The sequence below is a fragment of the Xiphophorus maculatus genome, chromosome 24 (assembly GCF_002775205.1).
Source record: "Xiphophorus maculatus strain JP 163 A chromosome 24, X_maculatus-5.0-male, whole genome shotgun sequence".
In the NCBI taxonomy this organism is placed as follows: Eukaryota; Metazoa; Chordata; class Actinopteri; order Cyprinodontiformes; family Poeciliidae; genus Xiphophorus; species Xiphophorus maculatus.
This window is the reverse complement of record NC_036466.1, coordinates 12,941,039-12,965,906: the sequence shown is the minus strand read 5'-3', so window position 1 is coordinate 12,965,906 and position 24,868 is coordinate 12,941,039. Positions and strand designations below refer to the sequence as shown.

General features: G+C 37.7%; 2 protein-coding genes across 3 annotated transcripts in view; both read right to left on the bottom strand.

The window, feature by feature from the left end:
- Window positions 1-24,271, bottom strand: part of LOC102218939 (NACHT, LRR and PYD domains-containing protein 3-like) — a 39,014-nt gene extending 14,743 nt beyond the window's left edge. The window contains exons 1-8 of one of the 2 annotated variants that reach the window (XM_023329666.1): window positions 23,929-24,271; window positions 23,159-23,591; window positions 8,211-8,344; window positions 6,254-6,294; window positions 5,241-5,522; window positions 3,895-4,033; window positions 2,705-2,844; window positions 1,962-2,243 (exon numbers count right to left, since the gene is read on the bottom strand). In XM_023329666.1, coding sequence (XP_023185434.1) covers window positions 1,962-2,243; window positions 2,705-2,844; window positions 3,895-4,033; window positions 5,241-5,522; window positions 6,254-6,287 — 877 coding nt within the window. In that variant the 5' untranslated portion in view covers window positions 6,288-6,294; window positions 8,211-8,344; window positions 23,159-23,591; window positions 23,929-24,271. Of the gene's footprint in view, window positions 1-1,961; window positions 2,244-2,704; window positions 2,845-3,894; window positions 4,034-5,240; window positions 5,523-6,253; window positions 6,295-8,210; window positions 8,345-23,158 lie in introns of both variants that reach the window. The other variant, XM_023329667.1, reaches the window with a different exon arrangement.
- The window catches only part of LOC111607622 (NACHT, LRR and PYD domains-containing protein 3-like), a 392,536-nt gene that overhangs the window by 350,330 nt on the left and 17,338 nt on the right, over window positions 1-24,868 (bottom strand). The gene's annotated exons all lie outside the window — the stretch shown is intronic.

The window sequence follows — 24,868 nt, the reverse complement described above, 5'->3', positions numbered from 1 at the left end:
AATGAATACAATTATATTTGATATTCTCAGAGGTGGTTTGAGTATAAATTTAATGAAGGAAAAATTCATTTTTTATAGATAACCAATAATATTTTCTCATCTAAACAAGAAAACCATTCCAACTTCAGTCCTTGAGAAGGAAAAATTTGAGATTTAATTTGTAATTCTGTGAAAACTCAGGTTTGATCTCACTGAGGCGACAGGTAAAAGAAAAAAGTACAATAAATATATAAAAAAACTCAAACCTGATAAAAAATTCTGTTAGGTAACAAAAACTGTAAACATATTTCTTACTGCACAGATATGATTAAAATTAGTTTTGCTCATTAAAACTCTTTCATGGTTTTCTCTGGTTGAAGGTTTCAGACATTTTCCATAGAGTGACCTCTGACCTTTGAGTTTTATCAAACTGTTTAATGTGAAATTGCAATCCCAATCAAAATACGTCTAGTGAACTACTAGATTTGAAAAAAAACAACAAATTTCCTCCTAAAGCAGAAGAGATTCTCAGAAGCTCAAACTCCTCCTCTGATTTTCATATAAACGTTTTGGCTTTGAATTTATTAATCGTCTGTCCTATACTGAACATGTTGAGACCACTGACCACCTTTCTATGATTGTATATATGCTCAAGCCTTTTGGGAAGATTTACATCAAAATATATTCCATGCTCCAGATTTTAGTTTGTCGCTCTGATGAACAGAAAGCAATAAGGAAGAGAGAAATAATGCAGCTGTGATCAGAGCTGCTGTTTGCACAAACATGTGAAAGACCAAAGTAAATAATATTAGCTTGGTGTTGTGTGAATTTGGACTTAAAATAAATAAAGTTCAGACGTGGCTACTGGCTTACATCTTTTACTGCATTTCCTAAATTCAAAAGGGGTTTAAGAAAATAGAATACCAAAATTTATTTATATTTATAGTGAAATAATCAGCTGATCTGAGTCTTTGTCATTATTTTTGGCTCAGCAATGAATTTCTCCAAGAAAAAATTAAATATCTGGATTTATTTGAGTCCATCAGAACCAGAACCTGGAGGTTCTCTATTGCTGCAAACATCAGAAGAGAATTGGCCTCAGCTACTGTTAGATGAGTTTATTTGAAAGGTTATGTTTTCATATTATTATTTTGTTTGTTATTTTCTTGACTCCTTTCTTTTGTGGTACATTATTAACTGTTTTTTAGATGTTTGCTTGGGGGTTAGAAACGTTTATACATTCCTGTGTTATCAGCTGCTTTTGCCATTAGCTGCCTGTGAAACTGATTGGTAACGGTCAGCCTGGTGCCTGGTAAGGGCATGTCCACAGAAGGTTCCAGAACACCCTGTTATAAAGGTCTTTGATCCATTCTTTGTGTGACTGTGTGAAAAAGCCCAACCTCCTTCCTTGTAATAAAAGGCAGTTGGGGACTGAGAGCCGGCGGGGTTGACCCAAGACAGTGTTTAATGGCGGTTCTCCGCGTCTGGCTCAGCTTCCCTCTTCTGCAGAAAAGTAACTTGTGTTTTAGTTGATTCCTTGCAGATTAAGAACTAAAAAAGACCCAACAGCCACTTCAGTACATTTATCTTTAAATGTACTGAAAATGTTTGATCATTTAAAAAATGTACAGAAGCATTTATTTCACCTCCATTGGGTTCACAAGTTGTACTAAACTTTTTTGTTGATCATTTGGTGGTAAAAAAAAATATAATCCATATTTACCCATCAATTTTAAAATTTAACAAGTCATAATGACATAATCAGCTGCATTTGAGTTTCATTCAGTTTAATATTCAACAAGCTGAACTGAGAATCCATTGTGTCATCACACATCAAGCAGATTAATATATTTAACTTTTTCTCTGTGGTGACAAATTTTGAAATCAGAAATATTTGAAGAGAAATAATTTATTTATCGTTTATAGTTGAATCAAATACAGCAGAGGCTGTAAAAGCAGCTTTAATGAACTGTGTGTCTCACCTGGACCAGAGGAGTCAGAGGACAAACCCAGCTGGTTGGACAGAGTCGGATCTCTGTGATGAAGACGTTTGATCATCAATCTGCAGGCTCTCTGTCCTTTATTTATCACAGCATCTATGGTGTCGCGGGCCTTGTCTGCTCTGATTGGGTTCTTCTGCAGTATACCTTCAATCTCTGAATGATTAAAGACGCCATCTGATAGAAGGTCATCAAGGAGCCGTTTCAGGATTTCCTCAGAAACTTTCTCCACAAACTCAGGGCGAACCTTGGAAAGTTTTTCCTCTGCAGGCAGAAATTAGAGACAGAAACAGGATTCAATCAAACTAACCAACTCATAATTTTTGCTACCTCTCTTTGATTTTTTTGTTTTTTATACCATTTATTTCTGTTAAGCTAAACTTTACATTAGTATCAACCAACACTTAACTGGCACTCTCCTTAGCCGTCCTGTTTGCCATTTAATTCCTCTTAACATTGTGATGTGGTAGAACCAAGACAAAGTAAGTTGTAAGCCTCATCATATTGATTCTATAAAGTGTTTGTTGTACTTAGAGATGATAATATGGGTCATCAATACATACAGTATATTTCATTTACGCCAGCTGGAAAAACTCGGATTTAGCTGAAAAAATCACAAAAAGACTTTTCAAATCTTGAGTTTCCACATTTGAACTATAAAAAACACGAGTCTGGTTCAACAAAGATGATAGGAGGAAACTCTGATTGGAGGTGTTCAGTTTCACCTGGAGCACAGCTGCTCCTCTCCATCCATCCAGGAAGATCTTTCCTCCATCCATCCCTCCGTCGTTCATCACTTCTTATCTTTGCAGGGTCATGGAGGGACTGGTGTTCAGCAGTAATAAGGCGAGAGCTGGGGTTCACCCTGGACAAGTAAAGACATTTATTCATCAGTGAAATAGTTCACTATCAACAGGCTGGAGCTGAAGATGTTCATGAAGATCCACCACAAACTAGAGACCAGAAACTGGGTCAGAACCTCAGAACAGAATTTTTCCTCCCCGGTTGGTTCTGGTAGCTTAAATCCCAGATAAGGTCACTATTTAACTAAAATGCTTTAAATTATATATTTTTTGTCTCTGCATCAGTTTCTAATCAGAAATCAAAGTTAAAGCCTGATTGGTCTCTGGTTAGAAACTGGTTTCTTACTCTGGTTCTGATGGTCCAGGTTCAGTACTGAAGTCTGGAGGTTTTCCTTTGGATCGGTCACTCCTCATGGAGGGATTAATTGAGTCATCTATTAATTTTGGTTCTTCTAATTATTGTAAAACCTATGAACATAATTCTAGAAATGTGGTGGCTTCAGAAATTCCTTTAGTGTTGGTAAAATAATGACCTTGGGGCTTATGTTGAGCCACTAAAAACTATCTAGCCTGCTACAAGTGAGAGAGCTATCGTTAACAAGAGCGATTATTGAGGTTATGCAGTTGTGAGGGCTACTCAGCTGATTGCTTCTTAACTGAAAAAGGGTCATAACTCTTGGATTGTAAGCAGTTAAAAGCTAAATGAGTCTCTCTCGATGCCAGCTTAGACAGATTATCTCTCCTAGACCTGTTTTAGGGTAAGACTGGAGGGTTTAGAGAGTTTCTGGACCGGTTAGACGGAGAGCTGGTCAGTAGTCAGTCCTTGGAGTTGTGAGGTTTAGGGCGGGGCTGGTTATTGCACAATAGTGTGTGTGTGCATGGTTGTTTGTCCTGTTTGTCTCCGTGTTGCCCTGCGACAGACTGGGGACCTGTCCAGGTGACCCTGCCTCTCACCTGGAACGTAGCTGGAGAGGCACCAGCACCTCCTAACCCCACTTGGGACAAGGGTGTTAGAAAATGGATGGATGGAATATGAATGATATTAACCAGTTAATATCATTCATATTTTATCTCCATAGATCACATAAATCAATTATAAACTGGTTTCTTACTTTCTATCAGAGGGTCCAGGTTCATTACTGAAGTTTAGAGGATCATATTTGGACCGGTCTCTCCTTATAGATGGACTGATGGATCCTGGAGGTTCTGCTCTGTCCTTCTTTCGATGCCGATATTCCATCTTCTGGACTTCTTTAGAGAGAAACCAGAACCAGTCAGTAACAATGATCCAGTTCCAGTAACTGTCCTGTGAAGCAGAAAGCTGGTTCCCATCATATGTTCAGAGGATCAGAGGAACCTGATTCCAGCAGGTAACATCTGGTTTGAATTGTCCTCTCCATCACTCCTTCATGACCTTCTAATGTCTGCTGGCTCATCTCCTCACAAACATCTGGAGAACTTCTGAGTTCAGGAAGAAATTTAGAACTAAAACTGAGTTTAAACCTTTTCAGGTCTAAACTGGAATCATGTTCCAGATATAAAATAGTAACTAGACCTGTTAGCAGTCTGTGTTCTGTGGGTTCTGACCCGGTCAGCTCTCTGGGTTCTGACCCGGTCAGCTCTCTGTTTATAGAACCTACAGCTGAGATGCTCACACACACATGCACTCATATATGTTTGTCAGGCTCTTTGTGGGGACTTTCCATTGACTTCCATTCATTTCTACTGCCTAACCCTTATCTCATATTACATACTTGAACATTTTTAACTTGCCCTCACGCCTACAAATATCACTCTATTGGTACAAATTTTGATCACGACATCGCATCGAGTGTCAGCTTCCATAAAATCTTTTCAAAAGTTCTCTGGGGTTTTCTGTCAAGGTCCTTCAGAGTGTACTGGTGTCACAGGGAAATCTTCGGCTCCCAGCTATTAAATTTCATTCTTTTGTCAAAAATAACAGAGCTCAGCGCATACCATTTCTCTCTCATCGCTGCTATTATTGTGAAAGAGGTACAGATACAAATCGTGGTACTATCGAAGACGACAAACGGCTTTCTCATTTGCTTCAAACGGTTTTTGGATCGATCTTACGGATCCTGAAGAGGAAGCAGCTTTTTCAAAATCAGAGACCAGTTTTGTAAGACGGGATGTTTCATCAGCATGAAGCAGTTTATTCTGAGGCTGTGAATGTGTTCAGTTTTAATCTGTGAAGTGAACTGTAAGGCAGTTCTAGTTCAGACGGAGGGGTCATGACCCCTACCAGGACATCCAGATGTGTTCTGTGAAGGAGACAAAAAGGAACCAAAACTGGAAAAACTAGGTTTTCTAAAAACCACATTATGAGATGTTGGTTGTTCTGAGTGCAGTTAGAAAAGAACAGATTTATTTATCATTTAGAGTTAAATCAAAGACAGTAGAGGCTGGAAAAGCAGTTTTAATGAACTGTGTGTCTCACCTTTAGAAGGGGACAAGGAGGACAAACCCAGCTGATTGGACAGAGTCGGATCTCTGAGTTGAAGACGTTTGATCATCATTTCACAGGCTCTCTGTCCTTTCATCCTCACAGCATCAATGGTGCTACGGGCTTTGTCTATTGTGATTGGGTTCCCTCGAAGTATCGCCTGCTTCTCCAAACGAATAAGGACACCGTCTGTTTCCAGGTCATCGAGGAGCTGATTTAGGATTTCCTCAGAAACTCTCTCCACAAACTCAGGAAGAACCTTGAAAAGTTTTTTCTCTGCAGGCAGAAACAGAAACAGGATTCATTCAAACTGACGTCAGAGAGAAAAACATGATGCAGATCAACTATTCATGTTGCTCCATCCAGAGATTCCCCTCAGAGTCTGTTGATCAGCTCCTCAGGTCTAAACCTGTTGTTGTGTTTCTGCCTCATATCTGAGTGATGACCACTGATTCTGTCTACATGAGAACAAATGAAGCTTCTGGTTCATCACTTTATTTCCTCACTGCAGGAAGAACAATAAAACAAACACCTTCTAAATATAGAGCTGCACTATTTCAGAAAAAAACAAGAAATTATCGGTGAATATTGTGATGAAAATTCACTGATTAACAAACATTTCCTCTGTCTCTAAGCTTTAGCATCTCTGTCACCAAATGTTGGAATAAAAGGAACAGCAAGTCTTTCCATCTGAGATAATAAATTAGTAATAAATTATCTAATTACTGGATAAATTAATTAGTGGATATAGTAAATATTCCTGAAGTATCAGAGCTGCTGGCCTGTTCTTCACTTTGGTTCCTTTTAGTTCTGTTTCCATCTGAGTTCAGTTTTTACCTTCAGGTTTCACAGAAACTCACAATGTTTCCACCAGAGCTTCACTGAACAGGAAGCATGAAAACAATAAATACACACTGAGGCTGTGGTTCATCACATGGCAGCAACACAGGCTGTGATTGGTCAGTTTGTTCCTTTATGATGTTTCATTTCTGCTTCTGATCACTTACCAAAATCCTGCTGGACTTCCTGCTGCTGCGCCATCTTTTATCTGGAAAACATCAAAGATTCATTATGTTTCAGGCTTTATTTAATAAATAATTTACTTTATCTTATGCAGTTGGAATGGAAACTAAAAATACCTGTAAAGTACTTATTTAAAACACACAAGCACAGACCCCTCCAGAAAAACATATTCATGTAATCATAAAAGCTACAATGTCAGAGCAAACTATTAAAAAACATCAGTGATATAAAAATACATTTATCACATTTTTTTTAAAGAAGTAATAATGTTCCTGACTGTCAGTCATTCTGGTTTCCTTCAGGTTGAAATGCAAACATCTTTAAATCCTGCTCGTTTCTTTCTGACTGTAATGTGTTGCTGCTACCACTAGGTGGCAGCATCAGCTGCAGAAGCTCCTCCACAAAGGAGAGAAGAAAAGTTTTCTGCTATTCTGGCTTCAAATGCCCAACTTCTGTTACCCAGATGGCAAAACAACAACTTAATACGTTTGCTACAGTTTTACTGAGAAACTAAAAGACTCACTGCAGCCATTTGGGTCAAAGGTCAACATCCTGCCTGTTGTGTATGATACACTAGGTCAAATAAAATACTGTTCAAGCAGATAACGAAGTAGCACATGGCAAAGTTTATTTTCGAACCGGGAACATCTCTTCTTCTTCACAGGTTCCGCTCACCTCTCTTGTGCACAGCAAGAGCGCCACCAATGGCGAATTGTTATATTTCGTTTACCTTCAGATTATACAACCAAACAGCCTCCAACACATAGGAGCATAATCAGACCAAAAGTGTCTAACAATCTTAATCCTGGAGGTTCCATTATTTTTTGTCTGGAACACCACACTGCCACCAACCCAGAGAGGAAAAGCTGCAGTGATTCTAAAGAAACTCTCAGTTCATTTATATTACATGAACAAACACAGACATTTAGCACTGAACTAAAAATAGATAAAGATTTAACAACAAGTAGATTTCTTTACTTTACCAGGAACTTTGATTTGTTTCATTAAAACAAGTTCAGACTAAAGGAGAACATAAAGGCTGGAAACATCAGTCAGGGAAATAATTCACTGATTAAAATATAAAATACATAAACAGATTTACTATTAAGAGTTTGTAAAAGTTATTACTGTGGTTGAACCAGTAATTAAGCAGATATTTGCTAAATTATTTAAAAACCAGAGTGAGACTCGGAAACAGAGCGACGGTCGGAGTGGAGGAAAGTTTTCTTAAAGAAGCTCAGCTTAAACATCTGAGCTTTCACAAACAAATCTCACATTTTTAGTTCACGTTTTACTTATAAGGTCAAAAAACAAAGAAAACAAACAAAAAAAGACATTTGATCCAAAATGGCCGACTTCCTGCTGGGTGTGTCAATCGGGTCCAATAGTCATTTTTATCGGTTCTGATGGTTTGATGTTTTAACTCAGTTACATAGATTTAAATAACAGCAGTGGGTGGGGCGGATGTTTTTACATACTCTAGGGGGCGCTGTGTTGTTATTTCACCATAATCACTTATTATTGATCAATAATTGATTGAAATGTGATCAGCTGTCCTCTGTCACCACAGACTGATTCAATCTGGATTTTCTACTGATAAAAGCCCAGAGAAATCCTCTCTGATCAATAAATTATTGACTTCATATTGAAATATTTTCCATCCACCAACCAGGAACCCAGATATCTCAGCCGGGCCACAAACACTCAGAACCTACTGGTACCAGTTTGACTCCACTATGAAACTGGGAGCAAACTCAGCTTGTTGTCTGGGTTACAGATGAAAACTCAGAGAAAACCAGAGTTCCTGATTGAAACCAGGTGCTGCAGCCCTGCATCATAAACAGAACCAGAACCAGTTCTGGTTCTGGTTCTGTCCAGCAGCTCAAAGAGAGAAAACCCAGTCAGGACTGGAAACCAGAAGAATGTGGAGTTAAAACTCACCTGATCAGATCTTTGCTTCTCCTTCTGTTCACACAAACCGAGTCGGAGCGACTGGAGAACCGGACCTGATTCTGCAGAACTTGAACCGGACCCACCTGAGGCTCCGCCCCCTCTCACAGCACAGGTGTGGTCACCTGTTAGGTTCTGAGCGTCTGAAGAGGAGAGAGGCGAGTTCAGTGGGATCCAGTAGAAAGATGAGGTGAAAACATGGAGGGAGGCTCAGCTGCTGGTTCTGATCAGGGACGGGTTGTTGGGTTCTGGAGAATGATCCGGTCCATAGATGGAGTCCAGAGAGGAATGAACACCAGCCAGCCTGATCAGATGGTTGGTGCTGCTGCAGCAAAGATCCTCTTTGGAACAGGAACTCTCACTCTGACTGAAAATACAAAAACCTAAAAATATGAGGTTGATTGTAAATTAAACAGGGATTTTTATTAATTTATTTAATGTAATCATGTTTAATGTTGATATGAAGGAAACTTTCCATGATGATTCTCACCTGATCCTCCCTCCTTCATTCCTGAACAGAAAGTTTTTTAAGCTTTGGCCTCTTTTAGCCTGGAGGCTTTAAGTTTTATAACTGGTTTGTCTCAAACGTTTCCAACAAAATGTTAAAAACCTGCTGAGTTACAAACAGGTTTTAACTTGCCGTTTACTGGAAGATGTTTCTGAGTTTCTGTCTCTGCTGTGCAGGAATGTTTCCTCGTTCCTCAGTTTGGGTTCATTTGTCACACAGATGAACCAGGAGTTGATGGTCGGCACAGAGACATATAGCTGGAAAATAAAACCTAAACTAGTCAGTTCTCTACTGTTGGGTCCCGTCAAACAATTGGTAATATAATATTATTTATGGGAGAAAATCATTGCCTCAACATTTAATGCAGACTAAATGCTCACTGTGCGTGACAGAATCTGGTTCAGTGCAGGGAGAATAGTTCAGATTGTACAGATTGAACCTGACAGCTGATGCCTGTCAGCTCTGCAGCCTCCAGGCTGTTCTTAAGAAGACCAGCCTTCATCCACCTCCACCAGTTAAACCAGTTAAACCATTTCTTTAACCTTTACTTCAGAAGCAAACAGGGGAGGAGTCATCGTTACTGAAGTGGAGTAGAAAGATTAGGAGACAAAATAATATCTAAAAATGATAATCACTGTGTAAAAGTTTAACAGCGGCCATTTTGTTTAGTTTTCTTTCCCTCCAAAGATTCGATCTCGGTGTAAAAACTTGTTTTGACTGTGATCACCTTTACAGGGACCAGGTGGTTTTACAGAAACAACATGAAGTGTGTCGGCTGTCTGCAGTCGGACCTTCAGCTCCAAACTCTGGTTACATCAAACAGAAATGAAACAATCAGTTTCTGTTAGTGGAGCTTTTAGATGATTGTCATGAATTAATGAGCTTTTTATTTAAACAACAACAGAGAAATAAAGTAACTAACAGATGTAGTTAAAGTAGAAACTGTTGATGAACAACATTTAATGTAATCAGCCAGTAACTGCTGCTACTGAAATACTTTACAGCAGCAAGAAGCAGGTTGAGACAATAGATTTATGAATATGTTCATAAATAATAAACGTCTGAGCTTAGATCTCATTTCAGACAGACATGATAACATCAGTGCTAACAGCAGATGGACCCTAAGCAGTCACAGTTGCTTGTTACATGGGCCGGCTCCACGTTACAGGACCGGCAACTTGAATACTTTTCCCTCTATTGTCAGATGCATCATGGGAAATGGAGTTTTAACATCAATATTTTTCTCGTTTTGTTTCTTGAGATAAAATCTCAGTAAAACAAGAAACATTTTAATGTCCATAAAATAGATAAAGACTCCAATAATTACTCAGAACTAAAGATTCTTGATAAATTTCTAAAAGTACAAGAATATGGAACATTTTTCAAGTTCCTGTCGTTGCAATGTTCTGTTTCAGAGAGTAAAATGTTTCTCCTGCTAGCAGAAGTTGTGTTCATATTAATACACACTAAACTATTACATCTGCAATATAACATTGTGTGTTTTCTGTGTCTCTAGTTTACTGTGTGATTTTACTAATAATCCTGGTTATTTTAATGTTATAAATTAACTTACAATTGTAGATCTGCCCCAAATCTCAAGTATTTTTGAATCAGCTCTAAAATAACATTTTTATTTGCATTTACTTATTAAGAGTTTTATTCCAGATGATCTTTTTTAATTATTAGCTTGTTTTGATCTTTTCTGTATCTTTTATTTAAAACTCTGAACCTTTTAGCAGCTCATTGTTTCCATTAAAAAATTCACCTGATCATCACAGCATAAACTGGTTTGATCTGTGTTTTACTGTGTTTATTTTGAGTTTCTGTGTCTTAAATGTTGAGCTAAAGTTTGTTAAAATTTAAACCATGGCTCTAGTAAAATTAAATTATTGCCCATTATAAAATAAATATTTGCTTTATTTCTTATATCGTTACAGAACTGGCAGAAACCAAACTATTTCTATTCAGAGAGAATATATATTTTTATCCAAACATCAGCATCTCAGCTTTAAGCCACATTTGATCAAATCCAGTTACATCGATGGTCTCTCTACTCACCAACTGCCCCAACCAGACACTGAAAAGGTTTTGCCTCTTTAATATTTGCTACATTAAAGACACATCATATTTCATCTGCTATGTATAAGTCAGCAGATGAGACAGCTGTGGAGTCAGAGTCGCATAATGGAAAAAGACAAAGTTTGCACTGACAAGGATTCATTTGGTTTACACAGAACTTATTGATTCTGATCAATAAATATATCCTAATGTATTGAATAAGACTGTCTGGCGTCACATTTCAGTTCTGGCTTTATTCTTAGCACTAATAAAAGAAAAGGCCTTTCAGTAACTCTGCCACCTCCTCCACACACACACACACACACACACGTAGCACTATGTGATGTTTATAATGTAGCAGTACTTAATGCACTGAAGGACTAAATAGCTTCTGACATCAGAAAACTAAATTCATCCGCTGAAGCTGTCGTCAGAAATCAATAAAACAATACAAGAGAGTAACTGTTTTCAATACTATGTATTTTTTTAAAGAAGAAAATTAAATAAACAATACAAAACATACATGGAAACCAAAATACAATAAATATATACACACACAATACTGCAGTTGATGTTCTAATGTGCACAGAGTCCTTCACTTTTCCCCGCTTGGTCAACACAGTGTCTGACCGACACACATTTAAAAGTCCATAGTTTGTTTATCCAGAAACTTTAAGGGAAAATGTCCAAGCGCAATTCAGCTCTGATGGAAAGGGTGAATAATAGGTAGTGTGTCTGTGTAATGAGAAGGAGGGGAAAGTTCATGGACCATCAAACTCCTACCAGACCAGTATGGAGTGAAATTCGGTTCTCCTGGCTCCAGCCAGATCTTAGAAGCTCGCCATCCTTTAACCCCAAAAAGGGGAAATCACCTGGCCTGTATTAAAATAAACAGGACCAGTCAATTACCGACCTGCTAGTTATCTAGACTTGTTCAGTAGTACACATAAATAAATGCAATTATACATAAATAAATGCAATTATATCTACAATCAATTATTTAAGACAAAGATATTTAACATTTATCACATCATCTTAAACACATATATTGCATTTAAAAGTTAGATTGTGTGTTTGATGATCACACAATTTGGCTATCACCATCAATATGTCAAACAAACAAAACATTCATGTTCACTACTCACCAATTCCTTTTAAAGATCAGTGCATGGCAGCTTCATGGCTCCAAGCTCACTGGATATTCAGATCTACATGGTTTATATTGTGAGTTTTTTTTTTAAAAAAGTGCATACAAACAAAGAAAGAACCAATTGTTTGACAGCACAAACCTGCAGCTCCTTTGTCTCCAGCTCTCCCTCTCACAGCTGATTGGGAAAACTGGAGCAGGCCTGAAAAACCTACTTCAGGTGCAGTGATTGGCTGATTGCACTGTGTGACTGACTGTCACTCTAACCAATGAAGTAGCAAAGGTGGGACTAAGGCAGTTTTACCCTGGTTACACACACACACACACACACGCACACGCACACACACACACACACACACCCACACACACACACACACACATCTCTTCCTCTTCCTCCTCACCTTGCAACAAAAACTTACATCTTTGCATTCAAATAATGATACATGTCAGATTTATTTTATTTTTCCTGCATGTATTCTAACGTTAGAAAAACGTATCTTGAACGAGAATATTAAATAAAAGTACAAGAAGTAATAAAAACTTTAATGTTAATCCTCAACTTCCGGTTCCAGCTTCTCTTCTGAAGGTGAGCTTCTATGATTGTCCTGCAGGTGGCGGTAAAAGCACCTGAAGTTGGTTTGCCAGCCGCCAGTAAAACCCAGAAGAAGAAGAAGATCAACAGCGGTTCTGTATTTCATTTAAAACCGATCCGCTTTGCTCGGTAAGTTATTGGTTTCATATTTATTTGTGTCATATTCTGACCAAACATCTAGAACCCATATAGGTTGTTAGTTGCGCTTTAATAAAAGTGTAATTTTGTGCTTTGTCTTGCTTCATAAAGACAACATGGCGCCACTCGGACTTCTCAGCTTTGATTATAAGTTCTGGTTATGAGTTGGGAAAAGTCGAGCTGTTTTATTATTAATGTCGCAGTTTCCTCTTGTTCGCGTTTGACGTCTTAAGGCAGGAAAAGTCGGAGAAAGTCACTTTACTCACTATTCAGCTGAACCAGGAGGAAAGACACCACTTACTTTATTAGACAGTCAATCACAGAACTGCGCATGTCTCACGTCTTAAATAGTCGCACAATGATGACGTCAGCGAAGAGCACACCACCGTAGGCCGGGTCCTAGTCCTCACTCTGCACCCTATGAAGTGTGGACTAGTCAAAGTCACAGTGTTTTATTGGAGTGTGTAAAAATGTGAGAATTGTGACGTCACTTCTACATTCAAAAAAGTAAATTACAAATAAATAATAGAAATAAATAACTTTCTATTTCACTCCCACAAAAGATTTGACATTAATTTCATAATTATGTATTAAATTTTCCCTGTAATGAGTTTCTGTAAATGAAATTTAAAATTTAATATCAATTCCTGTTTGTTTTGTGTCTGAGTTTTGGAGACAATAAACATTTTTTTATTGCAACTTCATTCATGTTTTTAGAAATATTTTTCAAAATTGATTTTGTACAGGAAATTTATTCCACTTTTAATTTTTAATGTGATCAAATTTGGTCAAATTGGGATGAAGAGTTAAATTATGATATTAACAATTTAAACAATTTAAGTTTTTATTCACATTTCCTTCCTTCCTAAAAATCACCTCAGTTTTTAAAGTGAAATTATTTTAATGTTTAAACGTTGCAACATCACAAAATCCCAATCTTTACACCAATATATTAATAACTTAATTTAAGATTAAAAATTCATCTCATTTGTAACATTTTCTGTTTTTCTTTCCTCAGTTAGTTTGTGACGATTCTTTTTTATTTCTTCTTTTTTCTGCTCAGTTTATGAGAACTTGATAGTAAGAAAAGAACTTTGAACATGAACGGTTCTGAACTGAACTGGTTCTGTTTCAGATCAATTAATTCGTTCTTGTTTTCTCCACAGTTCAGAGTTTCAGGATGAACTGAAGACAATCTGCTGCCGTTTCTCCTGGTTCTGGTTCTGGTTCTGGTCCTCTGTTTAGTCCAGTCGTCTGCAACCTTTACAATCTAGAGACATTTTATTTTATTTTATTTTATTTTCCAGTTTAATAAAACGGGTCCAGAGCCACAAAACCACATTTTAAATATTTACTTCATTTAATCTGTTTTAACTGTTAAAGACAAAATATTTTATTTTGACTTTTTCTACATTTTATTATATGTTTATATTTGAATTTAGTTTTTATTTTAATATCAAGAAAAATAAATGTAAATAAAATGAAGATTAATCAATTATTAAAATAATAATCAGCTAATTTGGTAATCGATTAATCAATAACTTCAGTATTCACTCAAAAAGTTAATTTGCTGGAAAAAAAACATTCAGATGTAATTAAACCAAAACTGAACAAAAAAATCTATAATTTTACATTTAAGATGAAATAAAATCCTGTTTGTAAATATTTTTACTCAGAACTCATTAAGCTGCAGTTTTAGCTTCACCAGGTTCAAATTATGTAAAAAATAAAAATCTCTTATTAATCACCAATTATTAATTGATTAATTGATAAAATAATCAATAGGTCAGTCCTCCACTCTATTGATAAAACCTAGAAATGATCAAGTGATCAATAAAGAAATTCTGTCATTAAATGTTTATTTTCTTATTTAAAAAAGAAACTGAATTATTTGTTTATTTGCATCTTTTATTTCTAATATTGTACAAAAAGGTTTAAATGACAAATATTGAAAATGTGATTTTTATTTGTATCAGATTTAGTTACTGAAACATTTTAATGTCATTTTATTGTGAAAATTAAAAACTAAATGTCAGTAAAAACAGAAAATGGTTCAAATCTTCTTTGTTTCTTGTTTAAAGTTGAGTTTGTGATGTTTAGTCCTAACGAGCTGCAGGCTGCAGAGCTCTGCTTTAACTAGTCTAACTAACCTTCATCACTGCTGAAGACTCTGGAAACTCTCCTGTTTGGAGAAAATGCGACTCTGCTCGGCTCGTCGGGCTTTAACTGTTCCCTCTGAGGTCGAGGCCCAGAGAAAGTCTTTGTGTGTAAAGATGAAGAAATAAAGCTTCAGCGTGTGAGAAGCCGAGTCCTGCTGGCGGATTTAGCGGCCAACAGACGAAGGTCCGCCGGAGCTGAACGAGAGTCGCTGAAGAGAATCTGGAAAGTCTTTGGTCTGAAGATGAAGATGAAGAGAATGTGAAGCAGTGAAGCTCCAAGCAGCCAGCAGTCCTCTGATCAAATCATCAGCACTTTTCCTCGCCTCATTTCTTCCCTCGGCTGGTTTTTCACCAAAATTTACAAAGTGTCAAAATGTGGTGATTTTTTTATGACAAATTTACGCGGAAATCATAACTTTTTGTATTGAGCAGCAGCTCAGAGGAATAAGAAGTGGACTGGGAGTCCACAGGTTGCAGGTTCGAGTCCTGAACTCGACCAATTTTACTTTAATTTTTCCTTTATTTGAGTCAAAACACAACAAGATCCCTGCTGGACTCGAACCAACAACCTTTAGATAAGCAGCCTGTATTCCTGCTCTCTCCGCCACTCGCTCATCTACACTAAAATACTTTTTTTTTAAAACTTGTCTTCTGTTTTCTGAGGATTTCGGTGAAAAAGGGGTGTTGCCAGCGACGACTGAAGGCGTGGCTTCAGAATCGTCTCTAATCCAGGAAAAAAGGTCAGAGTTCAGATCCAGAAGCCACAGGTCCAAGCTGAGCTGATGAATCAACATGTTCAGAACAACAACGGCGGAGATCTGGAACAATTTACTCCACATTTCACTTCATCTGCAGAAACACTTTTTCTTCTTCACTGGGAAACTTGGGACTTTTTATTCGTCCTCACATGTTGGGAACTTTTAAGGTCATTGAAACTAGAAGGAAAATATTGATTTTCCATCCAGTGTTCAGTTTGAAATCTGTAAAAACACAAAATATTTCCAGGATTTTAGTCCAGTTTCTGTTGCAAATGAAGGAGAAAAGTTCAACTTTTATTTCTCTGCAAATTCATGAAATACAAAAATTAAAATTTACTTTTGAAATTTAGTCTCACCTGGTTGGAAATAGAGGAAAATAAAATGAAATAAGGTTTAGTTAAAACACAACCAACCCTAATTACATTTTAAATTTTTATATTAAAAAAACATTTGAAAATATAAAAAATAAAGTAAAACGTCTGGAAAGTCAGAAGCGTTTAGAAGCAGTTGTCTTAATTCCTGAATGAAATTATGACTAATTAAATAAGAGGAATGCAGATTGTTTTTCATATTTAGTTTTTATTTGGATGTGAATAAATATCTGCTGGTGGCGCAGCGGCATAAAAACACATGAAGAAGAACCAGAACAAACACGTTACATTCAGAAAGAAACTAAACGTCACATGATCCAAAGAGCTGCAGCTCGGACCGCGCCGCCGCCGCCGCTTTGTGCTTCCTCCGCCACCATCGACCCGACTACCGGCCGGTTCTGACCAGACTACTGGCCGGTTCTGACCCGATTCTGGAATGATCCTCCTTTTTTTTTAAGTTTGGATTTGGGAGAAAAAACAACTAAAACATGATTGTTTCAAACTTTCAGCACAAAAACAGAACCGGACTCTTCAAGTATGAGTCAGAAACAATCTGCATCGGAAAGACACACACACACACACACACCCCGACACACACACACCCACACACACAGACACACACACACACACAGAGACACACACACACCTCAAACGTGGCATCAGCAGGGAGAATATTCAGGTTTCACCCAAATCTTGAACCAGAACTTCACCCAGCAGGTCTTACTGGTTCTGGTGAAGGTCGTTGCTGTGGTAACCCTTCCTGCCACCTGAATATTGGTCCCTTCTGACTGCGGCCCGGTCAGAACCGGTCCATTCAGTCTGGCAGTGTCTCTTCTGATATGTACAAACGGCTTCATGTTCAAACAGAAGAGAGAAATAAGAGAGGAAATAAAGTTTTACAGGAAAACAGTTTAACAGCTGAACATATTTACACGTCTTATATACAGAACACACCACCGGGTCAGGGTCACACCATCAACGCCTACTCCACTTCCTGTTTCCAGAATAATTGATTGATTCATGGTTGGACGCAGAGGAGGAAATAAAAACCGATTATTTTACTGGGAGAACAGATAACAAACATGATGAGGAGCTTTTATACTGAAGGAGCCTTCAGGAAGTCACAGCAGGCCGTCCAGGTTCTTCTGAATAAATTGGTGTTTCATATAAACTCAGCAAACATTTTGAATTTGACAGAAGTTGACTTGTAATTGAGTTTCCAATTCAGGAAGTGGCTAAAAAGCCTCCTATTGTTTCTACACCTTGAGCATCTTTAGTTTGTTAAAGTTTGAAAGATAAAATATTTAAACTCTTAAAATGTGGTCAAGATTATTCTACACCAATAGCAGAATACTTGAAGTTTGTGATTAGTGAGACTTTGACCATAAATCCAGGTAAAATCCAGGAGTTGGTAAACAACCTCTCACTGCCTGATGATCATCTTTCTGCATGGAGTCGAGCCACTAGTTACCTCTCTGGTTTTTACCTCTTCATTATAGTTTGTAGTTTATGTTTCTAGTATCTTTCTCCAGTTCACCTCTTGTGGTTTCTGGGCCTCCATGGTTTCAGGAGCCTTGTTGGTCCCAGATTCTCCTCCACTCCTCTGTTGTCGGCTGCAGCTCTGCTGTCCTCACATTCATCTGACGGATTTTTCTCCAGCAGCATTTGGATCTCAAACTCTCCACTTCCTGAAGAAGCTTCTCTGTAAAATAACTCCTTACTGATTTCTACATTTAGTAGAAATATAGAATCATCTGCAAGGATGAAGCTCAACCACACCTTGAACCAGGGAGCTTCTCCGTGACCTCAGTGACCTCTGACACAGTTTAAACCACTCTTTTTCCTATATGGAGGACGTGGTGACTGTGGTCCAGATGATTGTGGTCCAGTTACATCAAAAGCCCTGAAATCAACCTGGACTGAAGTTTTATGAATCAAAAGACTAAAAACTTGGTTTTAAATATTCTTTCCTTAGTGTAAAATAATCTGCACCTAGTTTGAAATCTAAGAATTGTAGTTTTTGAAGTAGATCCCATTAAAGATGCTCAAGGTCGTGACCTTTAGTCATTTCCTGTATTAAAAGCTGCAGTCGGAGCATCAAACATCAACATCATTCTGACTGTTTCCAGGATAATTTAACTTTTCATAAATATTTTCCTACCTTCAGACCGGAAGCTCAGCATCTTATCGTCTAAACCAGAGTTGTAGAGCTTTGATTCAGCTCTGTTGGAGCTGAAGCTCCAGTTTAGGAGCCACAGCTGCTGCTGGAGCCTGTTAGCATCGTTAGCATCGCTAGCTCCGCTCAGAGTCTCTGCGGGCTGTTTTCATCTCTGTGGAGCTGCTTCTAGTTCACACTGACAGATAAAACATTGATTTCATGTTAAAGTAGAAAGAAGATTTAAGAAATAAAACAGCAGAAACACGAAGAAAGCAACAAGGGCTTCATTAGCCGATCAGGAGCGGGAAACTAGCTAACTGCTAACTTAGCCTTCTGCCCCCTAGTGGACTCAGTGTGTAACTACAACAACCAGAGTAAAGCTAGAGAGCTGATATGTAAAAAGCACTTCCTTTGGGTTCTTTCAAAGTAAAACACAATGACCTAAATTCTCCTGAAAATACATTTTAGCTCGTTAGTTTATTATATTATCAGAAAGCATAAGTGTGTAATATTCTTAGGATATGATTTAAATTATATAATTGGGCTCTGAAGCACAATTATCGTAATTATTTTGTTTTCAAGAAAAAATAAATATTTCATAAATATTCTTCTGACAAAACCGGAAACGCAGATAATGTACGTAAATAAAACATCTATATATTAAATCAGCTGTCAGTCCATTAGACAGACCATAATAATATTAATATTTATAATAAGAAAGATATAAACGTGATCAACTTAACAGAAATCAGAAACCAGCTGCAGCTCTACAAACTCACCTCTATATTCAGAGCGGGGAATTTCCGCCCTCTGGTGGCCATAGTGGGAACTACAGCCCTGATAATGCTGCATTATTTACATTTAATATCCAATTAATGTGGAGTTTAGAGACAAACTAACAGTCTTCCTGAGTCATATTGACAGTTTACTGACTCAAATATTATCCTGACATTTTTCAATTCACTGTTTGGAGTTATATATGTAATAAAACTGTTTTAAATCATAAAATAAAGCTGCTGTGTTAAACTCTTACAGGACAATTTTTCTGATTACTGAGTAAAATCCTGCATTGACTCTTATTTTAACGACAGTAATGTAAGCTGACTTGATCTAACTTTATAACATTTAAAATTATAATAAAGTTAAACATCCGGTTAAACAATTTACATGAAGAATGTCTGTAGTTATTATAGTTCACCACCAGAGGGCAGTAAGAACTCAATCAACCATCATAAAACTGATAAACTTTAAACTTTTCACTAAATAGTTTCTAATGACAACAACTATATTAACTTAATCCTGTGAATAATAATCTATATATTTCATACTTGTATGTTATTAGAGATGGAGATTAATTATTAAAATAAATTAGACACAAATTGAAAAACAACTACTTAGAAAGTAACAATTTCTATTACTTTAGATGAAAATGTAGCTGAAAAAAACACAACTTACATTTTATTTTTGTAAAACTCCTAGAAATATTAACTGAGGGTAATTTTGAGAATCAAAGTCTCAAAAAGCTACAAATATTAAGAAAAACATATTTATTAGTGATAAGTTTCAACCAGCTGAGATCAGAGCATCAAGCTGGATAAAACCACCTAAAGGACAATTAATAAAATTAAAAAGTCAAAAAAGCTTTAAAAAAATATCTGAGCAATATAGTAAACAGATTATTTAAGTTTTATTTTTATTTTTTGGAAGAGACTCGCTCTCTACCGCCCTCCTGTGGTCACACGCTGTAACTACACATTAAATCCTTTATACTAGTTTAATAATAAATTAATGAGTGATTATTAATTTCCTTTGTCCTTTATACTAGTTTAATAATAAATTAATGAGTGATTATTAATTTCCTTTGTCCTTTATACTAGTTTAATAATAAATTAATGAGTGATTATTAATTTCCTTTGTCCTTTATACTAGTTTAATAATAAATTAATGAGTGATGATCAGTGAACTGAAGGACAGTCGCTGCTGTTCAGCATCAGAGTTTAAATTTGCAGCTGCTGATAATCAGTTTGTGTGTAAAACAAGCTGCTGCTGGAGCCTGTTAGCATCGTTAGCATCGCTAGCTCCGCTCAGAGTCTCTGCGGGCTGTTTTCATCTCTGTGGAGCTGCTTCTAGTTCACACTGACAGATAAAACATTGATTTCATGTTAAAGTAGAAAGAAGATTTAAGAAATAAAACAGCAGAAACACGAAGAAAGCAACAAGGGCTTCATTAGCCTATCAGGAGCGGGAAACTAGCTAACTGCTAACTTAGCCTTCTGCCCCCTAGTGGACTCAGTGTGTAACTACAACAACCAGAGTAAAGCTAGAGAGCTGATATGTGAAAAGCACTTCCTGTGGGTTCTTTCAAAGTAAAACACAATGAACTAAATTCTCCTGTAAATACATTTTAGCTCGTTAGTTTATTATATTATCAGAAAGTATAAGTGTGTAATTTTATTAGGATGTTATATAAATTATATAATTGGGCTCTGAAGCACAATTATAATTATACTGTTTTCTAGAAAAAAATAAATATTTCATAAATTTTCTCCTGACTCTAAAGCGGAAACTCAACATCTTTACCAGTTATTAATTTCATCAGGAAACATTAATATGTAATTTACTTAGGATATATAGATGAGTTATCTGTACGTAAATAAAACATCTATATATTAAATTAGCTGTCAGTCTATTAGACAGACCATAATAATATTAATATTTATAATAATAAAGATATAAACGTGATCAACTTAACAGAAATCAGAAACCAGCTGCAGCTCTACAAACTCACCTCTATATTCAGAGCGGGGAATTTCCGCCCTCTGGTGGCCATAGTGGGAACTACAGTCCTGATAATGCTGCATTATTTACATTTAATATCCACTTAATGTGGAGTTTAGAGAAAAACTAACAGTCTTCCTGAGTCATATTGACAGTTTACTGACTCATATATTATCCTGACATTTTTCAATTCACTGTTTGGAGTTAAATATATAATAAAAACCGTTTTAAATCATAAAATAAAGCTGCTGTGTTAAACTCTTAAAGATCGTTTTTCTGGTCAGACTGAATAAAATCCTGCATTGACTCTTATTTAACGACAGTAATGTAAGCTGACTTGATCTGACTTTATAACATTTTAAATTAAAACAAAGATAAACATCCGGTTAAACAATTTCCACTGATGATGTAAATAATGAATAAATCCAGAAAGACGGCAGGGTGACCGATGGAGAAAGTCCTGATATGTGATGAAAATCGACTGTTTCATCTCATGTAGATCTGAACATATAAACTTATATCCAAGCATCATCATAGGTGGAGTCGTTGGTCCCGTCCGTATTAGCGCTGAATTTTCCTGCTGCCCTGAACACATCTTCAGTAAAACCAGCCTCACTGAGGCCAATAGACCAGCGCTACGTTGCAGGAAAACTCTGAAGCTTCTTGGCTGGTTTTGGCCTCTAAACTGAGACGCTCTCATATGAAGTGAAATGTTGCACATTATAGGTGCTGGAGATGACCTTTAACCCCTCGCTGTCCCAGGTTTTAGGTAGTGTGGAGGTGAAGAGCCAGACTCCTGATCTGCTGTGAGTGACGTGACGCTCGGTGGAAGTCCTGCATCCTGTTCCATCTTCATGTTGGAGACGTGAGGCTTTGCTTCTCCTGTCTGGGATTTGATGGGAAACGAGTCACAAGATTCAGATGATTTCACAGTCGTCACTTTGACGATGCAAACTCTGGTTCCTCTCAGTGTTTGGTCTGTCAGAACGCTGCTCAGGTTCCTCCTCAAGGTTTTCCTGCTTTTCTTTAAAGTTGTACGACTTTAAATCCACACAAATAAACCATAGAAAGTCGGTTATTATCTCATCTTCTAATGCAAATTTTCATCCGTCAACAAAAGCTGGAAAACAAAACTGTTCTCCTGGAACAACAGCTGTTCAAACTGATCCATCACATCTGTGAGCAACATGGAGTTTATCTCTGTTTCATTTCAACTTTGACCTTTTATTCCTTCCTGTTGCATCAGAAACTTCCCGTCCTTAAAGTGAATCAGACGGTTTGAGTGAAACCAGGTTTCAGGTGGACTGAAGTCGTCTTCACTGTGAACTTCATCAACTTTCTGCTTCACAACAAAACCTTTCAAAGCCAAACACACATCCAAGCAGCTGAGTCACAAATGATCCAAGTTCAAATCTTGTGTTTCTTTTCTCTGGAGGATCTGCTCAGGACGTCTGGATCTGTTCTGAAGTGGATTTAATGCTACAGATCCGGAGGAAGTTTTAGTGTTTGGCTCTGAATCTATAGAGCTGCTATCATGTCTCATTTTAGCTCAAGTTTTTTCACCACAACAGAATAAAATCACATTTTGCCCCATTAACATGCTCTTTAAAGCTTTTTAAATGAAACTAGTACTTCATATTTCTGCTGAATTCAACTCTTCTAACTTGAACTCAGAGTATTTTTCTCTCTTCTGTTCCTGCAGATCATCAAACAGATCAGATGAAAAATAAAACTGAAAATCTTCAACATCCTGATCGACGTCTGGAAACTATTTGAAATAGAAACGTAAAATGTTCTGAGGTCGGTGACCGCCTCGTCGTCGGCCTGTTGCTACGCCTGCACGTGAAACCAGCAGAAACGCTGTCGCCATGGAAACGCTACGGGGACAGCTCTGGTCCAAACATGGAGGAGGCAGCATCATGCTGAGGGGAAGCTGGTCCCAGTTGATGTGAGTCATTTTGATGCTTTTCAAGGTCATAGTGAAAGTAAAAAGCTCCAACATATAAAACATTATTTTATTAAGATAAATATAGCCTTCTCAAAAATAAAAAGACTTTTTACTCTGAAGAATTTTAAAGAACTCATAAAATTATAATTAGTTTTATTATAATGAAACTATTTTGGATAAAAACCAAATTAAAAACTAAAACTTTTCATAATAATGACAAAAAAGAATCTGAATTTGTAATAAAACCTTTTTCTATCAAAATAAAAGCCAATAAAAAGAGAAAAGTGTTTAAAGCCATAAAGTAGAAAGATAAATAAAGCGTACTTCTTGAGGAGGAGTCGGTCCAGCGCTCCGTCTGAGGTCGTCTCCATGGCGACCTTCAGCGTCTCCTTGACCTCTTTGAGCCGAGGGTCTCCGGTCCGACGCCCCGTGGATTTCAGAGCCTGAAGGCAGAGACGGCGAGGCGGACGGCGTCTCCGTGTCCGTCCTCTGGAGACTCACGCTGGGACGTCCTCCTGTCCCTCTGCCATGGTGGAGAACAGCAGATCCTCCAGGACGGCAGGACGCCGCCTTCCTTCTCCTGCAGGAAACACAGAGAGGCGGCGGCATGATGCTGCCACCGCCGGGCCCCCGAGGGCCGCCGGTGTCTGGGTGCTGCAGCAGCAGCCGGAACGAGCTGCGGCGATGAAGGCCTGGAGGAGTCTTCATCACTCTGGGAGGTTTCCATGACAACTGTCAGCAAATCTCAGTCTGTTTTCTGCTAATGTCAAAAAAACACAATTTCACTGTTGCAGTGTTTCCATGAAATAAGAAATGAAATTAAAACCACATGTGAATAATTTATCTCCAGAGAAAAGTCATTAATATTCATGGCAGACACGGATGGAAAGTTCAAACTCATAACTCAGCCATGGTGGCGCTAGCGCTCATCATCTATCAGCCAATCAGAGGAGACGTCAGCGTCTCGTTCAGGCCTTGGAGCGATAAGCCCCGCCTACTGTGGAGCGGCTACCTGTGCTGCGTTTTGGGAAATTGTATTTTGACAGAAGAGCGGTGGATTCAACATGTTGGAACGACTCTCAGCTTTTTCTCACCTGATGCTGTGAAGCTCTGGAGGAGCCAGAAAAAACTAAAACAAACCATCATCCTCCAAACACTTCCTGCCGTCTTCCTGGTTTCCGCCCAGCAGTAACATCCGGCTGTTGATCACGTGACTCGTGGTGTGAAAAAGTGTTTCGATTGGCTGAAAAACCTCCTCATCCTACCGCTAAAACTTTCATCCAAACCCCTCAGTGGGTTTATTCCGTTACATTTCTCAGTTTTTATAGTTGATGGAAACGGAGCGACTGTGGAGGGACACAAACGATGAGGGCGGGAATCGAACCAGCAACCCACCGACTGCAGGATGAACTCCTGCTGCTCCTGTTCTGATTTCCTTCACATTTAAGTTTCATCCACCAGAACATGATTTAATCCTGTTCCTGTTATTCCATGTAACATTCTGGAATAAAACCAGGGATTTAATCCACACAATGTTCAGATTTTTCTCCTTCCATGTTTCCAGCTGGTGGCCTCAGAGAACAGAAGATGTTTTAAAAGCAAAACTTCAAACCAGAATGAAAAACTAAAGCAACATCAAGCTGCACTGTAGCTGAAAAACCCATTGAGCTTCAGTGAAGCGGCTGAGATGAATCGTTCTCACCTCCATGTCCAACTGGAAACTCCTGACAGCAAAAACTGCAGAAAGTTTTAATCCCGTCGCCACTGACAGGCTGAACCAGATTCTTTGCTTCTCATTCCTGCTGCAGCTGCAGAGTCTCTTGTTCTTTCTAGTTTCCTCCATATGAATCTAGGAGAGAAATGTTTCTAATTAGATGTGACCTCTGACCTGAAGAATCCTCTGCAGACGAAGCTCATCTGCACTTTTTTCTTCTTCTTCTATTTTTATGGAAGTTGGTAAAAAACTTAAAGTGTCGCCGACACGATAAAACCACTGACATGATTTACAAAGATGAACTATTGACCTTTCATTGT